The 20,098-nt window shown below is 39.9% G+C and overlaps 1 protein-coding gene across 1 annotated transcript in view; it reads left to right on the plus strand.

The window, feature by feature from the left end:
• wb (wing blister) overlaps positions 1 to 19,653 on the plus strand; it is a 682,542-nt gene extending 662,889 nt beyond the window's left edge. The window contains exons 44-47 of the mRNA XM_068227209.1: positions 4,623 to 4,785; positions 13,126 to 13,259; positions 17,407 to 17,635; positions 17,708 to 19,653. Coding sequence (XP_068083310.1) covers positions 4,623 to 4,785; positions 13,126 to 13,259; positions 17,407 to 17,635; positions 17,708 to 17,853 — 672 coding nt within the window. The 3' untranslated portion in view covers positions 17,854 to 19,653. The remainder of the gene's footprint in view (positions 1 to 4,622; positions 4,786 to 13,125; positions 13,260 to 17,406; positions 17,636 to 17,707) is intronic.
• Positions 19,654 to 20,098: the final 445 nt, after the last annotated feature.

A 20,098-nucleotide genomic window follows, 5' to 3' on the forward strand; every position in this document is an offset into this window, starting at 1 on the left:
TGACCACAGAAGTGGAGTGCAGTTCTGGGGGAAAAATACGGAAAAATATTCGTACTTCACCATACAAGGACCTAGAAAACATTTTAATGAAATGGTTCAAGGGAAAAAGAAGTGAGAACGAAGAAGTGAGAATGCTCCAATTGACGGGAACATACTTAAACAAAAAGCTTGAGGAGTCGCACTTAAGCTAGGTTTGGTCGATTTCCGTGCTTCTAATGGCTGGTTTGATTATTTTTAAAAAGGCACAATCTTTCATTCCAAAACATGTGCGGCGAGAGTGCAGAAGTTAATGATGATACAGTTGTGTATTGGAAAAAATTACGTTGCCTCGACTTCTTGAAGGAAATGCTGCTAAGGATATTTTTAACGCCGATGAAATGGGAGTGTTTTACAATTTGCTCCCATCCAAGACATATGCTGTTCATGGAGGCAAAAATGTTAAAAGTAAAGGAAGACTGACAGCATTGTTATGTGTTAACAGCGACGGGAGTGAAAAATTACCGCCACTAATAATTGGAAATTTTAAGAATCCAAGATGTTTGAAGAACACCAGCACTGCTGTGTAAATATAATTTAAACAAAAAATGCGTGGATGACATCGGAGATATTTCTAAAATTTTTACGAAGCTTGGATGCTAAGATGGGATCGGCAGGAAGGAAGATAGTGCTGGTGAGACAGATGTCCAGCTCATCCTTCAGTTACATCTTTCCAGCAGAATATCAAAGTGATTTTCTTTCCACCTAACTGCACCAGTCACCTGTGCAGCCTTTGGACCTTGGCATTATTCATTCTGTGAAAGTGAAGTACAGGAAGACCCTGATTCAAAGAGCTATTTCTTTCCTCGAAAGATGGATCTTGGAGACCTTTGTGATGATACAAAAAGACTAACTACTGAAGGGAAAGAAGAAGAGGATCCAGTAGAACCAACTTTTGGGGCAGCAGTGGAGAGACTGGATATTGCTTGCTGGTACTTCTCCTCCTTCAATGTTGATGAAGACCTCATCAAGAATCTCAACCAAACTGAGAGAAAACTTCTTGCCGTGAGGCATCTGGGCAAGAGAAAGCAAATACTGTACTGGACTATTTCAGAAAGTGAAGGTTCTCATGGTCTATTTTTCACAAATCTCTTTAAAATCATGTTATGGTCTCTGTTCCTTCAATTGCAAGTCAGTAAAACCTATTTCTCTTTTCCTTGCTGCAGGTTAAGGAATTTGTTATGTCTGCTGTTTTATAAATATTTTCTCTTGTTCTTGTGTTAATTTATCTATTTTACTATTTCTTAACACGTTCATTTATTATTTCTTGACATTACATTAGTTAAAGACATAAATGTATTATTATTTTGTGTGACATATAGCCTATTTTCTTTGAACCACCTTTTAAGGGAAACTCCTTTTTAAGGAGGAAATATCAAATTCTCCTGAGATTCGTAAAAAAGTGGTTCTACTATAGGCCTATTCTAAAAAGAAGGCAATATTCAAACAATTAGTATTACACTTCATTTTATAAATAATATTTATATAATATTTATATATTTATATATTTATATAAATAATTAACTTTTGTTATGCTCTGTGCAAATAATAGCAAATTCCATGCCTTATGGGAATTCAAAAACATTCAAAAACAGACATGTAATTTACAGATTTGCTACAACATGATGAAAAGTGATGTATCCAGTATAACGTAACTCTATTTAATGGTGTTCAAAATTGTAATTTTAAAATGTGACAACTTGTTAATACAGAAGAAGTCCAATAGTCCGGCACGATCGGGACCGGCCTGGTGCCGGATTACCGAAAATGCCGGACTATCGGGCGGTACCTCTTACTACAATATAGGTTAAGGCGTAGAGTGAAAACAGCTGTAACACGGCGTTTTGCAGTAAAATGTTGATCAGCAGAATCATTAGTTTAATAACACAGTCCTCTTTTCAATTGTGTTGTTTCTTATTGCCATTCGATAATAACGCCAAAGTTCATCAATGTTTTTATCTCCAAGTCTTCCTTTACCATTTAGAGTCTTTCTATCTACAACTTCTCTTTTCTTTCTGTCCACTTCAATTTTTGAAGGCATGTTCCAATACATTTTTGAACGTGGCCCATTCATTCAATTTTTGAAATCTGTTTTTTTTAATCATATGGTTGGCTTTCCAGCACTCAGTGTAGCACACAGCCTTCCAGACTGAATATTTCCAGAGACAGAGATCTTTAAGCAAGTCAATGCATAACAACTGGATTGTATCAAATACATTTGCACTATTAACTTTGAAATAATAAAAAATACACTTCCAGTGGTTTCGACAAATAATCCATCAAATTGTTCATGAGAGATCATTATTAAGAGATAACAACATTAACAATCCTGGAATGGTGCCGGACCATCAGGCGTTCCGGACTGTTGGATGCTGGACTAATGGAATTCTACTGTACTATGATAGTGATAAAATTGTTGTTGTTGTTGTGGGTTTTGTTGTTTGGGTCATAAGTCCATAGACTGGTTTGATGCAGCACTTCATGCCATCCTATCCTGTGCTAACCTTTTCATTTCTACGTAACTACTACATCCTATATCTGCTGTAATCTGCTTGTCATATTCATACCTTGGTCTACCCTTACCATTATTTCTAACTACACTTTGCTAAATAACCAACTGAACAAATCCTGGGTGACTTAAGATGTGTTCTATCATTCTATCCCTTCTTCTGGTTAAATTTTGCCAAATCATTCTCCTCTCACCAATTCGATTCAGTATCTCTTCATTTGTGATTCTATCTACCCATCTCACTTTCAGCATTCTTCTGTAACACCACATTTCAAAAGCTTCTATTCTTTTCTTTCTCAGCTAGTTATCGTACTCGTTTCGTTTCCATACAATGTCACACTACAAACAAAAGTCTTCAAAAACATCTTTCTGATTCCTAAATCAATGTTCGAAGTGAGTAAATTTCTTTTATTACAGACTATAAATCTCATGTTAGATCTGGATTGAAGGTTGAACTTCTTACAAATTGTACAGAATTTAGTTGATTATCCTTCTAATCAATACTCAATCCAATAAAGATGAAATTTTAGTTAGACATGTTTCGACCTGGCATAGGGTCATCCTCAGTAAAATAAAAATATAATAAACTAAAAATATTCTACACAAAATATGATGTTAAAAATTATTACACTCGGTTTCAGTCACCACCCCCTACAATCCCGCACACTCCCACACTCCCGCATTTCTCCACTCCACACGTCGTATGCCTCGACTGTGGGAGCTCGTCAGTCGAGAGCTGGACTCCATAGTCAGAAAATACGCGTGATACAAGCGGGCCACGTAACGTAACTACCGTAAATGTTTCCTGCCAGTCACCATTTCTTAACTCTTAATTAGATTTTTATTATCCAGTTTACAGACTAGAAAACAGATGGTTCAGCTTCAATAACAACTTACATATGTCAGCCTATGACTGAATATAATAATTAAATCAACAGTGTACAGATATCCGTTGAACTGCATCAGGAGACAACGAGAATATTGTAACAAAAAGGCCTCCAGCTCAAAAACTGTTTTGATGACCACCACCTCATATTTTTAATTTACATCCTGTTTTTTAACAAGCACTTCATATTGTGTGTGTAATGTTTTAGTTTATTTATATTTTACCGAGGATGACCCTGTGCCGTGTCAAAACATGTTTATCTAAAATTTCATCTTAATTGGATGTAATATTGAATATTGACAAGGAGGATAACCAACACAATTTTGTACAAGTTGTAAATTTCTTTTGTTAAGAAAGGCCCTTCTTGCTTATGCACGTCTGCATTTTATGTCCTTACTTCTACCATCATTAGTTATTTTACTACCCAAGTAAACAATATTCATCTACTTACTTTAAGACTTAATTTCCTAATCTAATATTTCCTGCCTCACCCGACTTCGTTCCACATTTTGTTTTGGATTTACTTATTTTCATCTTTTACTCCTTCTCCAAGACTTTGTCCGTACCATTGAGCAATTTCTCCAGATCTTCTGCAGACTCAAATAAAATAATATCATCAGCAAATCTCAGAGTTTTGATTTCCTCTCCTTTGATCGTGATCCCTTTCCCACATTCCTCTTTGATTTCTTTATTGCCTGTTCCATGTAAATATTGAAAAGGAGACGGGGCAAACTGCAGCCTTGCCTCACTCCTTTCTGGATTGCTGCTTCACTTTCAAAGCCCTCAATTCTTATGACTGTAGATTGATTTTTGTACAGATTGTAGATAATTATTCTTTCTCGTTATCTGATCTTGATCACCTTCAGAATCTCATAAAGCTTTTTCCAATCAACATTATCAAATGCCTTTTCTGGCCAAAGTACTTGGGCTTGTCTTTCTTAATTCGATTCCCTAAGAAGTGACATAAAGCCAGCATTCCTTCACATGTTCCTACATTTCTTCTGAAGCTAAATTGATCTTCTCTCAATTCAGTTTCAACTTGTCTTTTTGTTCTTTTACTCCATCATTCTTCAAATTATGTTTTCAACTGTTGCCTTGTGTCATGTCTTTTAAGGCTAATGCTCTACCATTGTACTTACCAAGCTGAAATCAATGTCATGTGAGCATAATCTCAGAACTTTTTTCCTGCAGGTCCAGTCAGTGGAGGCCTTCAAAGGGTGTGTCCGCCAGTTACAAGTCAATAATCAGATGGAGGATCTCGTTGGACCTCGAAGGTTTCTTCACAATGTTGGCCAGTGCTTCCCTCAAGTCGAACGAGGCTCATATTTTTCAGGCGACGCATATGCTATATATGGTGAGATTTAGATGTTACCTAACTGTACAAGCTGGGGGCTACATCCAGCCTGCCAGAACTGATGTTCTTTTACTATCATGCATTTTTGAACAATTGTAAATTGTACTGGAGTCCTATAATCCACAAAGTACTGCATCACTAACACGAGAGGATGCAAGCTTCGGTGTTTTTATGAAAACTTTTGACCAGGCTGTACCATGGTGTCAGCAGTGCAATAAAAAGAAAGTAAAAAGTTATTTTCCTGAATGCTAACACCAAACCCTAAGGTGCTCAGGGCCTCAGTGTACTCAGCCCGAAGGCTTGCCTTCTAGACAGTCATCGTGAGATAACTCATCAAATGTTCCCAGAGGCTGAGTGGACCTTGGGTCAACTGGGCAGGCTCTTTGATATAGATTTAAAAAAAGAAAGTGACCATGAGTGGTATCAAGTATAATAAATTTTAAATTTTCTCTGGTACATAAATGAAGTGAAATTGTGGTTGTTTTTTTGAAGGTACATCATAATCCTCCTTTCCCTTTATCCAGCTCTTTTGAGGTCGGGGCATTTATGGCACTTCCTCTCTCCTTCAACGACTCCTCTTCTATCACTTTCCCCCCAGTCGAGGTTTCTATTTCTTGCACTCCTCTTTATTGAATCTATCAACCTTGTTCTAGATCTCCCTCTCACTCTCTTTCCCTTGAACTTCACCTTCATCATCTGTTTCGGTACTCTTTTCTCCTCCATCCACTTTCCCTTGAACTTCATCATCTGCTTTGGTACTCTTTTCTTCCCCATCCTCTTCATATGTCAAAACCATCTTAGTTTACTCCTATCAATTCTCTCATTTAGGTTTTCCATTCCAACATTCTGTCTCACATCTTCATTTCTCAGTCTGTTTTTTCTATCATACTTGTTAGGTATTTCATTTCGCTGGCTGAATTCTACTCTCCTCCCTACTTGTCATGGTCCAGGTCTCAGCCGCAGTATGGGTACATAATACCTTTTGTTCACTATCTCTTTACGCTTCTTTGGTACTTCCTCATTCCAGACATGGTTTTTTACATTCATACAGTCTGTGGAAAAATGACCTGTGTTTCTTTGGTATGCTTGCTACATATTAGATCATGCTCAGTACATATCACAGAGATGTTAAGTGCAAAACACTGGTGTCGCATTGTTCCGAACTGCAGAAAGTTGTGGGTTCGGATGCTACAGTTGGCAGGGTAGACAAATAAACATAAAACTGGTGGCCTTTACTTCTAAGATTTATTACTAACTCTTGTACTTACACACAATTACATAGCTTGTGCTCTCTCTGCTCTCAAGACCAGTCGCACTAATTGTTCACACTGTTGCTTATAGAAGAACACAAATCACACTTACTCTTCCCCAGCTGACACTTACAGTCTAACTCTGTTCACAGTTATATTCGCCCCAGTTGCCCCAACTTAGCACACTGGCAACCAGGAATGAGTTAGCTGGAAAATTTCAAATGTCCAATAACGGGTCATTTGTACTGGTATCATAAATTTACTCATTCGGGACAAATATTTCAGGTTCCCCTATGGGAATCAACATCTACATACCACTTATTCAAGTAGCTCATCTCATTTCTCCCAGGTCTTCCCAGCCCAAACTTGGCAACATTTTTGTAACGCTGCTCTTTTGTCGGAAATCACCCAGAACAAATCGAGTTTCTTTTCTTAGGAATTTTTCTAGTTCTCATATCAAGTAATCCTGGTGAGCGTCCCATACACTGGAACCATACTCTAGTTGGGATCTTACCAGAGATGTATAGGCCCTCTCCTTTACATCCTTACTACAACCCTTAAACACCTTCATAACCATGTGCAGAGATCTGTACCCTTTATTTACAATTCCATTTATGTGATTACCCCAATGAAGATCTTTCCTTACATTAACACCTAGGTACTTACAATGATTCCCATACATTCCATTTATGTGATTACCCCAATGAAGATCTTTCCTTACATTAACACCTACGTACTGACAATGATTCCCATAAGGAACTTTCACCCCATCAACGCAGTAGTTAAAACTGAGAGGACTTTTCCTATTTGTGAAAATCACAACCTGACTTTTAACCCTGCTTAACATCATACGTTGCATACTCTCTATCTCACAACATCATCAAGGTCATTTTGCAATTGCCCATAATCTTGTAACTTATTTATTACTCTGTACACAATAACATCATCCACGAAAAAGCCTTATGTCTGATTCCACTTCTTTACTCATATCATTTATATATATATATAAGAAGACATAAAGGTCCAGTAATACTGCCTTGAGGAAATCCCATCTTAATTATTGCAGGGTCAGATAAAGCTTCACCTACTCTAATTCTCTGAGATCTATTTTCTAGAAATATAGCAACCCATTCAGTCACTCTTTTGTATAGACCTATTGTACTCATTTTTGCCAGTAGTCTCCCATGATTTACGCTATCAAATGCCTTATATAGGTCAGTCGCGATACAGTCCATTTGACCTTCTGAATCCAAGATATCTGCTATATCTTGCTGGAATCCTACAAGTTGAGCTTCAGTGGTATAACCTTTCCTAAACCCGAACTGTCTTCTGTCGAACCAGTTATTAATTTTGCAAACATATCCAATATAATCAGAAAGAATGCTTTCCCAATGCATGTCAGACTTGCTGGCCTGTAATTTTCAGCTTTGCTATCACCCTTTCCTTTATACACAGGGGCTACTATAGCAACTGTTCATTCTTTCGGTATAGCTCCTTCATGCAAACAATAATCAAATAATTACCTCATATATGATACTATATCCCAACCCACTGTCTTCAGTATATTCCCCAATACTTATAAATTCCAGCCGCTTTTCTAGTTTTCAAATTTTGTAACTTACTGTAAATATCATTGTTATCATAGGTAAATCTTAATACTTCTTTAGTATTAGTGACCTCCTCTAACTGAACATTATCCTTGTAACCAACAATATGTACTGTTGACTGAATACTTCTGCCTTTTGAAGATCCTCGCATACACACTCCCCTTGTCATTAACAATTCCTGGAATGTCCTTCTTGGAACCCTTTTCTCTCTTAAAGTACCTGTACATACCCTCCCATTTTTCACTAAATTTTGTATGACTGCCAGTTATGCTTGCCATTATGTTATCCTTAGCCGACTTCTTTGCTAGATTTGGTTTCCTAGTAAGTTCCTTCAAATTCTCCTTACTTCCACAGCCATTTCTAACTCTATTTCTTTCCACCCTGCACCTCCTTCTTAGTCTCTCTACTTCTCTGTTATAATATAGTGGGTCTTTTCCATTCTTTACCACCTTTAAAGGTACAAACCTGTTTTCACATTCCTCAACAACTGCTTTAAACCCTTCCCAGAGTCTCTTTACATTATTATTTACCATTTTTGACTGATCATAGTTACTTTTTCAAAACTCCCTCATGCCTGTTTTATCAGCCATATGGTACTGCCTAATAGTCCTACTTTTATGACCTTCCTTTCTATGACATTTATTTTCAACTACGACAAAAACAGCTTCGTGATCGCTAATACCATCTATTACTTTGATTTCTCTATAGAGCTCGTCTGGTTTTACCAGCAACACATCCAGAGTATTCTTCCCTCTAGTTGGTTCTATCACTTTCTGAATCAGCTGTCCTTCCCAAGTTAAGTTATTTACCATTTGTTGGTCATGCTTCCTGTCGTTCGCATTACCTTCCCAATTGACATTTGATAAATTGAGATCTCCCACTACAATCACATTCCTTTCCATATCGTTTCCCACATAGCTGATTATCTTATCAAATAATTCTGAATCAGCGTCAACACTACCCTTTCCCAGTCTGTACATTCCAAATACATCAAGATGCCTACTATCTTTAGAAATGAGCCTTACTCCTAGAACTTCATGTTTGTCATCTTTAACATTTTTTGTACCTTACAAATTTTTCTTTCACCTGAATGAATACTCCCCCTCCTACCATTCCTATCCTATCTCTACAATACACACTCCAGTTAGATGAGAAAATTTTTGCATCCATTATATTTCTCAGCCATGATTCAACTCCTATTACAAAATCTGGTAAGTATATATCTATTAAATTGCTTAATTCTATTTCTTTCTTTACAATACTTCTACAGTTCAACACTAACATTCCTATGTCATCCCTACTTGACCTCCATATCCCTGTACCCTTATCACCACTCCCTGTCCGACTCGTTGGCTGAATGGTCAGCGTACTGACCTTCGGTTCAGAGGGTCCCGGGTTCGATTCCCGGCCGGGTCGGGGATTTTAACCTTCATTGGTTAATTCCAGTGGCCCGGGGGCTGGGTGTTTGTGCTGTCCCCAACATCCCTGCAACTCACACACCACACATAACACTATCCTCCACCACAATAACACGCAGTTACCTACACATGGCAGATGCCGCCCACCCTCATCGGAGGGTCTGCCTTACAAGGGCTGCACTCGGCTAGAAATAGCCACACGAAATTATAATTATTATACCACTCCCTAGACCACCTCCTTTCCCTGAATATACCTCCCTATTACCATTCTAAACAAATTGCCTAACTTATACGTACCATTGTGGTTTAAATGAAGGCCATTTGAGCGCAGGTCCCTATCTCCTACCCACCCATTTGGATCTAGAAATCTCACTCCAATTTCCCACATACCCACTCCATAGTCTCATTTAAATCCTCGATCACATCCAATCAGTATCCCTCCTACACATTATTCCACTGATAACAATCTCTGCTTCCTTATACTTCAACCGTGCAGCACTCACCAGATCCCACAGATCCCCAACTATGTTGGTACTTATACCTCTTGCCTTACGTTGTTGGTACCATTGTGAAACACCACCACCTTCTCTTCTCCCTCCTCTTTCTCTTCTACTATCCTCAACATCTGCCTCAACCTAATTTCTGGGTAACACTCTACCCTGGTTTCCTTTCCTCCACACGGTTCCTTACGGAGATCACTGTAAGTATCTAGATATTAATATAAGGAAAGAGTAGTCACATAAATGGTATTGTAAATAAAAGGTGTAGATCTTTGCACATGGTTATGAGGGTATTTAGGTGTTTTTAGTAAGGCTGTATGGGACTCTCACCAGGATTACTTGATTCGACAACTGGAAAATATCCTAAGAAAAATAGCTCAATTTGTTCTGGGTGATTTATGACAAAAAGAGTAGCATAAATTGATAAATCAAATGAGGTTGATTGTTTGCAAAAAGAGTAGCATTACAAAAAGTTGAAAAGTTTGTGCTGGGAAGACTTGGGAGAAAAGAGACAAGCTGCTCGACTAAGTGGTATAGAATTCCAATGTAAATGGTCTGTTATTGGAAATGATAAATTTTCCAGCTAATTCTTGGTTTCCAGCGTTCTGCCCCAGTGTGCCAATTTGGGCTCATCTATATCATAAAGCCCGGTTCACACTAGATGCGCCGGGCCGTTCCAATCAAGACTGATCAAAAATCACTTATATTAAATTAAATGGAATCGTTCTCACTTCATGTTCCGAGCCGTGCAAGGAAATATCAACTGACCATCTCATCGGTCTCCATCCGATCTGAGACCAGAACGGCTCGGCTAGGATCATCGATGACCGTCTAGTGTGAACGCGTGAAGGGCCAAGGGCGAAGAATCAACATGATGCCGCTCTTCACTTTTGCGATAACCATGGACGACGAAGGATTAATTGAGTGCGTGCGTATCAAGAAATGTATGATTTATCGCACAAATATACAGCAAGTTCTTCAGCCGGCGTGATGCGTTCTCGGAACGAAGTATTCATATGTTGAATATATGCTTCAACGAACCCCAACAACCGCATAAAATGCGACATATGGAAGTACTGGTAGAATTTTGATTCATCGTTATCTAACTCTGAAAATAAGGTGAAAAATTCTCCTCTTCTTGGTCCAAAATCAAGGCCAATTTTAATTAATGATTCGATTGAAAAAGGCATTTTAATTTTTGGCACTGCTGTTTACTAGCGGACCTACTGGGATAGACTGAACAGAAGAAGGGTGACCGAGCGTGGATCGACTCGACCGTGGAACGTATAGTGTGAATCGGCCTTGTCGATCCACGCGCGGATCATGACTTGCTCAGAACAGCTCGGCACATCTAGTGTGAACCAGGCTTAAGTGGCATGTTCTGAGTTGTCTGTGGAGAGATGGTGTGAAGTGACATTAGTAGACGGATAAGTTTGAGTGGTGGTTTTAAATGTAGGAAGGATGAAGATAAAGTTTGAATTCAAGAGGACAAATTGAGTCTCAAATATTTGTTTATAGGAAGAGTAGTTAGGGATTGGAATAATTTAGCAAGGGAGATGTTCAATAGATTTCCAAATTCTTCGCAATTATTTGAGAAAAGAATCGTAAATAAGTGATAGGGAATCTGTCCTAAACGCAGATCAGTGGTGATTGATTGATGATATTTGTCACTTGTAATGGTTTCCCATTTTCACGCAATGCAATTATACCTTCAGTATATAGGTAGACATGTCGTACATTTGACAAGCACTTTTAGCTGACATTTTGTATTTCAATTATGTTTCAGAAAGATAAGTTCTGTAAATAGCTCTATGGGTGCGCATTTAACTCATTGAGCCCGAGCCATTGAACTGTTCCATGGATTGAATGCCAGACCATGGAATTGTTCCATTGTCTAACTTTAATGTAATTCAACATTTCCTCAAGAGATGGCAGAGTGAATCACATTTGTGATTGGTGTAGAGACTCTTTGCCTCCAATGTTATATGTTCTTTGATAACACACACTGATAGTGTGCTTGGTACTATTAGTTTCAGGTAGGCTATCTCTAGACTCTGAGGTTGACTTGTAAACAACATGGCTGCCAGTAATTCACTGAAAGTTACCAACATACATCGCCTTTTTCTTCTTGCTAGTTGCTTTACATCGCACCGACTCAGATAGGTCTTATGGCGATGATGGGACAGGAAAGGGCTAGGAGTGGGAAGGAAGTGGCCGTGGCTTTAATTAAGGCACAGCCCCAGCATTTGCATGGTGTGAAAATGGGAAACCACGGAAAACCATTTTCAGGGCTGCCGACAGTGGGGTTCGAACCTACTATCTCCCGAATACTGGATACTGGCCGCACTTAAGCGACTGCAGCTATCAAGCTTGGTACATCACCTTTTAGAAAGTAATGAGGATTACAAATATAGTTCATTCTGTGAACTTAGTAGTTGTCCAAGTAGTACTAGTAACAGTTCTGGTGAACAAAGTGATCAAAGAGAAAGTGAAAGGAGATGACCATGTTACAGCTTAACAGGCGGACTGAGTGTGGACCTTTGATGCTAATAAATTAAAAGAATTCCCTGGTTCATAGCTCATGGTGTGAATGCCATTGGACACGACCTATGTTGTATACTAGAGTATTGTTGGAGATGTAGTTGAAGGAATTATCAGCCGTGTCAGTCTTCCAGTGCAGAGAATTTCAGGGAGACCTTCACTGGCTGGTGACCGTGTTAGGTTGGAATCCAGGAACTGGATTCATTTCCCTACTCCTATTCCTCCCTCTACATGAAAGCAATCCCCCTTCAGTGTCAGTAAAGTTAGTACAAAACATAAGAGGTCGGTGGATGAGGAGTGGGTCCTGGCCATAAGTGGCCACAGCTGGTCCGTGGTACAACAGCTCTGCACTCTAACCGGCCAACCGAGCAGAGGAGGGGTGGCCATGGCTCTACCATGGCTCTACCATGGCTCTACGCCTCTGCCTTCGGGAGATGGGATAGGGCTGGACCTCATGGCTGGCCCCAACTGTCGGCTGTGCTGATAATGGTTTTCCATAGTTTTCCATTCTCCTGCACCAAGGCAAATGCTGGGACAGTTCCTAGTATAGGCCACGGCCGCCAACCCCCTCACCTTCTCCATGCATCTCCTCCACCGTAACAAATCTTTCGGCCTGAGAGACGGCGTAACCGTCTAAGAGGCCCACCTCCTCCTTCAGGTGAGGAATGAAAACGTTTTAGTAGTAGTAAAACATAAGAACAAGAAGAGAGCTGAAGTGATGTGGTTCTGCCAAAAATGTCAGGTTCCACTGCATTTGGAACAGTGTTTTGAGGCTTACTGCACACTTTTCAAATATTGAGAGGAATGACAGGTGTGATGCAGCATTGACTAATTCATAATATATTCATGTATATTTTACTCTTTAATGCTCTTGGAAATAAGAAATGTCTCATCTTGTGAAGCGTCACTTTATTTCCTTCAAAATAATCCCAGCCCCAATTCATTTTGAATACAAGAAATAAGCAGAGCTAAAGCGCGCATCATGTGATTGATACCTGACTTTTGCATTTCAAATATGTTTCAGAAAATGAATTCCAAATCAGTGACCTTCAGGAATTTGAACTACAGTTTCGAACGTCCGAATTAAGTGGAATATTACTGAGTGTGTCAGAGTCTTCAGGAGCCCCCGCCTTATCCTTGGAGCTCAATGATGGGAAGGTAGGTTGATTGTTACATCACAGCTTGTGATGGTGAGTGTGTCCGAGCCTTGCCCTGAAGCTCAATAATTGTTAAGCATGTGAGAAAAGTGTGTGAAGGAAAGGGAAACAGGGTGGAGATACTGGAGGAGCGATACTGATATGGGGGGGGGGGGTGATCAGGGATTTAAATGAGACTATGGAGTGGATTATGTTTCTTATACAGTAATAAATTCCATGAAATTTTGTAGCATAACCCTAAACGACATACATTCAGCAGAAATATACAAGAATGTGACTAACAGCTGAAATAAATTTGCAGCCATCTGCAGTGTACTAGAAGTGTTAAATAACTCCTTAAATAATGTTCCAGTTGGCATGTCTCTTTACCTTGTGAATAAATTTTAAAATTTATTGTAAAATTACTTACGTCTGCACATATTAATTACTGTCACCAACATGCCACTGATCTTATGAGATCAAACCAAAACCAAACCAAACCCCATGGCACTACAGCCCTTGAAGGGTCTTGGCCTACCAAGCGACCGCTGCTCAACCCGAAGGCCTGCAGATTACGAAGTGTCGTGTGGTCAGCACGACGGATCCTCTCGGCCGTTATTCTTGGCTTTCTAGACCGGGGCTGCTATCTCAACGTCAGATAGCTCCTCAATTCTAATCACGTAGGCTGAGTGGACCTCGAACCAGCCCAAAGGTCCAGGTAAAAATCCCTGACCTGGCCGGGAATAGAACCCAGGGCCTCCGGGTGAGGGCAGGCACACTACCCCTACACCATGGGGCTGACCTTATGAGATCATTTCATCCAAAAGTGTCCCTTGTAGACTCGAGCAAGATTTTCAAGGTGCTTAGAAGCTTGTGTTTTGATTTCTATCTGACTAGCAAGTTTGAATTTTGCATAAATATTCTCTCTAGATTGTAGATTTACTTAAAAATCATAAAACTGCCAAATGTTTGTTGGAATTTACTAAAATGTCTGGTCTCACTTACACACAAGCACACTACCCTGAAACTGCAGCTAATGTGAGATGAAGTGAGTAGCAGTATTCATTCTCCTTGCCATATTCAGTTTGAGGATGTAACTATTATTTCTTGCAATTCTGGTTCCATAACACATCCACAATTGAAGGCTGTTGCTCTGTCTCTTGAAAAGGTGTGAAGGCATTTCTTCTGGAAACACTTCTTCCTCTCATAGACAGGCTTTCAGATAGTAGCAGTCTATGCATGTTTAACAATGTATTCTTTTTAAATTTTGATTTGATTAAGTTCTGTCACCAGAGTTAAGATAATGGTTTGTGGTTTTCAGTTTCACATCTGAAGTGTTGCTCAGTCTGACATCAGAGGAACATTATTGTCTTCTGTTAGTGCCTGTTTGTTTGATGTAATCCACTATAAAGACAGCCTTCTAGACAAGTGCTAAAAGCTGCAGAAAGAGGGCAACACCAGCAGAAAGGGAAAGCAGACTCGCTTGTAAGAGCACAGTGTTCAAAAACTGGCAGTCACAGTGTGGAATAGATTAAGTGGTTCCAATTTTGGAATGTGCAGACTAGTCAAGAGTATGCCGAAAGACAAATAGGTCCCATGTACCCAAAAGTTGGGAAGAATTAGAGAAAAGGAGGAAATGCAATTTGAAGAACAGCTTGATTTTATTTTTGTGACGTGAAGTAAAGAAAACTATTGAACATTGGGAGAAATATGAAAATAACTTTTACTGACTTAGAAAAGTGTTAAAAATTAGGGGGTGTTGTAAGGATGTAAAGGAAAGGGCATATAAGTCTCTAGTAAGACCCCAACTAGAGTATGGTTCCAGTGTGTGGGACTCTCACCAGAATTACTTGATTTGAGAATTGGAAAAAATCCAAAGAAAAGCAGCTTGATTTGTTTTGGGTGATTTCCGACAAAAGAGTAGCGTTACAAAAATGTTGTAAAGTTTGGGCTGGGAAGACTTAGGAGAAAGGAGATGAGCTGCCCAACTAAGCGGTATGTTCTGAGCTGTCAGTGGAGAGATGGCGTGGAACAACATTAGTAGACGAATAAATCTGAGTGATGTCTTTAAAAGTAGGAAAGATCACAATATGAAAATAAAGTTGGAATTCAAGAGGACAAATTGAGACAAATATTCATTTATAGGAAGGGGAGTTAGGGACTGTAATAATTTGCCAAGGGAGATGTTCAATAAATTTCCAATTTCTTTGAAAATATTTAAGAAAAGGCTAGGAAAACAACAGATAGGTAATCTGCCACTTGGGTGACTGGCCTAAATGCAGATCAGTAGTGATTGATTGATTGATTGATTGATATAAAAAATAAATAATGAACAGTTATGGCTGCATTCTGCTTGAAATAGATTTTCACCTTATTAAGTCATGTGGAGTACACAAGAACAGAACCCACAGCAGTGGGTGATCACGGTCCTGTTTGTGATGATGTGCTTGTACCAGTTTCACTAAGAGATGGTGCCAGCAAACAGTACACAGAGTATGAATTTGACATATATGTCAGCTTTTTCATCTGACATTAACCTACCAACTAACACAGGTTGAATCCACCAAGCACTAGCGTCTGTGTTGTATCATTCAGTGATCATGTTGAAGTTTGTGCCTGAAAAAGAACATTTGCAGCACACATTGCTTTTCTTATTTAATCAAAAGAAAAAGGCTGTGGAAAGTCAGCGTTTGGTGGTAGAAACATATGGTGAACAAGCTCCATTGATTAGAACATGTGAGACATGATTTCGACAATTTAAACGTGGTGATTTCATTGTGAAAGACAGTGCGCATTGGTAGACCACAAAAGTGCGAAGACAGCAGTTGCAGGCATTGCTGGATGATGACCCACCTCAAACTCAATGCTATTGCCAACAAATGATTAATTTAAATCACGCGTTGATCGACAGACGACTAGAATGGGCCTGAAGACATGGCAAAGTGATTTTGCTACACGACAATGCGCCGTCTCACACAGCAAAACCAGTGAAAGACACCTTGAAATTGCACCTGCCGCACTTCCCCGACATGGCTCCATCTGACTATCACCTCTTTGCATCAATGGGGCACATGTTCGCAGAGCAGCACTTCAGCAATTTCGAGGAAGTTGGAAAATGGCTCAATGAATGGTTTTCATAAAAGACAAGCAGTTTTTCTGGCACGGTATTCATAGCTTACCTGAAAGATGGGCGAAGTGTGTAGAAGCCAATGGCCAATATTTTGATAAACAAAAAATGAATTTCCCTTGAAAATTACATGGTTTTTTATACCACAAAAACCAGCAAAAACTTATGCATACACCTGGTACTTTCACTAGGAGATTGGACATTGTGGCATCCAGTGGTGTGGATCCAAAACCAAACCAAACCAAACCAAACCCCATGGCACTACAGCCCTTGAAGGGCCTTGGCCTACCAAGCGACCGCTGCTCAGCCCGAAGGCCTTCAGGTTACAAGGTGTCATGTGGTCAGCATGACAAATCCTCTCGGCCGTTATTCTTGGCTTTCTAGACCGGAGCCACTATCTCACCGTCAGATAGCTCCTCAATTCTAATCACGTAGGCTGAGTGGACCTCGAACCAGCCCTCAGGTCCAGGTAAAAATCCCTGACCTGGCCGGGAATCAAACCCAGGTCCGCCGGGTAAGAGGCAGGCACATTACCCCTACATCATGGGGCTGGCGTGGTGTGGATCCAGAATGTTGAAATATGACCAAAAATTAAAGTATTGCACTCAATAATGAAAAGGAATTTGTGACATGGTTACTACAATTCGGAAATATAGAAATTAAATGTCAGTAACGGTTTATTGGCAAGTCAGCTTTTTTGTATAGATATTCATTCTTCAGCTAACTTTAACACAGCTATGATGGTGACACTTTGCACTCTGTTATTCCATCTGGAATGTCACTGTATGTATTGTTGTTGCAATTGTAATGCAAATAGAAATATGGACCTGGCATATGACAATATTGTGAAACTAGAAATCATTACAAAGTTAGGTGGAGGCAGTTCTGTGTTTCTATCTTTGTGTTGTATGAATGAAATACTGAAAAGACAGTACAGTTAACAAGCATGCAGAAATGTTGCAAGGTTTCACCTTAATTAGTACACATGTCGTTATGTTCCTGCGGTAATCAAATGTAGTGGTTTGTTTATTGGTCCTGGTAGGTGGTGATGACCTGTGACACCGGAGACAAGAAGCCGTTACGGGTCGAACACTCCTTTCCAACTCGCTACTACATCTGCAATAATGAGTGGCACAGCATACACGCCTCCTACGTGCCGTCGGGAGTTACGCTGAAAGTGGACAACTTCCCCAACCAGTACGGGCTGTCGCAGAATGGAGGGAATTCATTGGCAAGAACGAGAAGTCCACTGTTTGTTGGTGGTCTTCCTGGTAAGTGACTGTCTGGCACAGCTAGATCCTGTACCTTCTAGAAGTAGAGTCTAAAAACAACTTCTGTTACAGATAACGCCACAGGAGGTACATTAGGAACAAGGGATAACTTCAGAGGCTGCATCCGCAACTTGGTGATCGGAAGAAGACAGAAAGACTGGACGGATATGGCTGTTCTGGAGAATGTGCACCTCAATTCGTGTCCCATCAGCTCGTAGTACTAACAAAAGACTGTTCTGGAGAATGTGACCTCAAGTCTTGTCCCATCAGCTTGTAGTACTAACAAAAGACTGTTCTGGAGAATGTGACCTCAAGTCTTGTCCCATCAGCCAGACGGACAATTTCCATCACCCAGCATGAGCTATGCTTTTGTTTCATGTTCTCTGTTTTTATGACTGTGGAAGCCTTTCATGACATTTCCATTTTTAAACATTATTTATTAATTTATTTTAAATGTATTTAAGGAAGATAAGTATTTTGTACAAATGAAAACTTAGGAGAAAATCAAAGGGGATTCCTTAAGAGATAATTTTACACAATTCATAGCAATTTAAAGAGAGATCGGTTACTTGTATACAGCAATTTTGTAATTCTACAAATAATTTAAGTGCAACCAATTTCTTCTAGCTAAATATTTATTTTGCTATCAATGATCAAGAGTATTTAAAGTCAACTCCATACAGGCTCTAGAGGCCCCTGGTAGACTGGAAGGTGAGATGGAGTGGTTAGCTCTCAACTCTGTACAGACTATAGAAACCTGTCTGATGGAGTGGAAGGTTAGATGGAGTTGTTGACTCTCAACTCCATACAGACTATAAGAGACCCCCCTAGCGGAGTGGAAGGTGAGATGGAGTGGTTAGATCTCAACTCCGTACAGACTATAAGAGACCCCCCTAGCGGAGTGGAAAGTAAGATGGAGTGGTTAGCTCTCAACTCCATACAGACTATAAGAGACCCCCTGGTGGAGTGGAAGGTGAGATGGAGTGGTTAGCTCTAAGGAACAGGCTATAGAGACTCCTGAGGGAATGTAAGGTGAGATGGAGTGGTTAGTCTCCTCTCATAGAGGCTATTGAGGCCCCTGTTGGAGTGGAAGGTGAGATGGAGGGGTTAGCTCTCAACTCCGTACAAACTATAGAGACCTCCTGATGGAGTGGTTAGCTCTCAATTCCATACAGGCTGTAGAGGCCCATCTGATGGAGTAGAAGGTGAGATGGAGTGGTTGGCTCTCAACTCCATACAGGCTGTAGAGACCCCCTGATGGAGTGGAAGGCAAGATGGAGTGGTTAACTCTCAACTCCGAACAAACTATAGAGTCCCCCCTGATAGAGTGGAAGGTGAGATGGAGTGGTTAGCTCTCAACTCCATACACGCTATAGAGATCCCACTGATGGAGTGAAAGATGAGATGGAGTAGTTAGCTCTCAACTCCATACAGGATATAGAGACCACCTGATGGAATGGAAGGTGAGATGGAGTGGTTAGCTCTCAACTCCATACAGGCTATAGAGGCCCATCTGATGCAGTGGAAGGCGAGATGGAGGGGTTAGCTCTCAACTCCATATAGGCCATAGAGGCCCTGCTGATGGAGTAGAAGGTGAGATGGAGTGGTTAGCTCTCAACTCCATATAGGCTATAGAGGCCCTGCTGACGAAGTGGAAAATGAGATGGAGTGGATAGCTGTAGCCTCTCTACAAGTGAGATTTTCTTTTCTAATTTTGTGGACTTCTTGATGAGAAACTGAAGCCATGTCCTTGACTGTCTCTGCTGGACTTAAGTGAATATTGTACAAAAATAAAGATGGAGTAGTCAGTTTTCTACTTCTCCATCATCATCATCATCATCATCATCATCATCACAATACCTTATAATAACATTTTACCAAAGACGAATGTTGAACCTCAGAGGTTAAGAATGTTCCAACTCAATCATGTGATGGAACCTCCAGTTTTCTCCTAACTTTTTCTCCATTACCTAATAACCTGGGAAGTGTATATTGTGACGGCAATAAAATGTAATACAAAATAACTTTTTGAATCCATTTTCTTATTTTAAATTCCCTTATTTTGATCCCCACGGAAGCCAGAGGAGATTTGAAGATGGATGTTATTCTTGTCAACATGTCACAGCACTTCTAAATCTTGCTTCAGCCTGATTTGTAATTAAAGATCATTACCAAGTATAAGTATGAAAATAGGAAAAACTACAATTTCAACCCAAGAATGTTATTAACCCTGACTCCCTTCCTCCTACCAAAGAAGAAATCAAACAGATCATCTCTGAACTGAAATCTAACAAAGCAGCAGGCAAAGATGGCATCATTGCAGAAATATGGAAACATGCAGATGAAGAGTCAATTGACAGTATCCACAGAATCATAATTGACATCTGGACAACAGAAACACTACCAAGGAATTGGACTTCAGCTATCATCCACCCACTGCACAAGAAAGGAGACAAGTTAGAC

This window comes from Anabrus simplex, chromosome 4 (genome assembly GCF_040414725.1).
Source record: "Anabrus simplex isolate iqAnaSimp1 chromosome 4, ASM4041472v1, whole genome shotgun sequence".
NCBI lineage: Eukaryota > Metazoa > Arthropoda > Insecta > Orthoptera > Tettigoniidae > Anabrus > Anabrus simplex.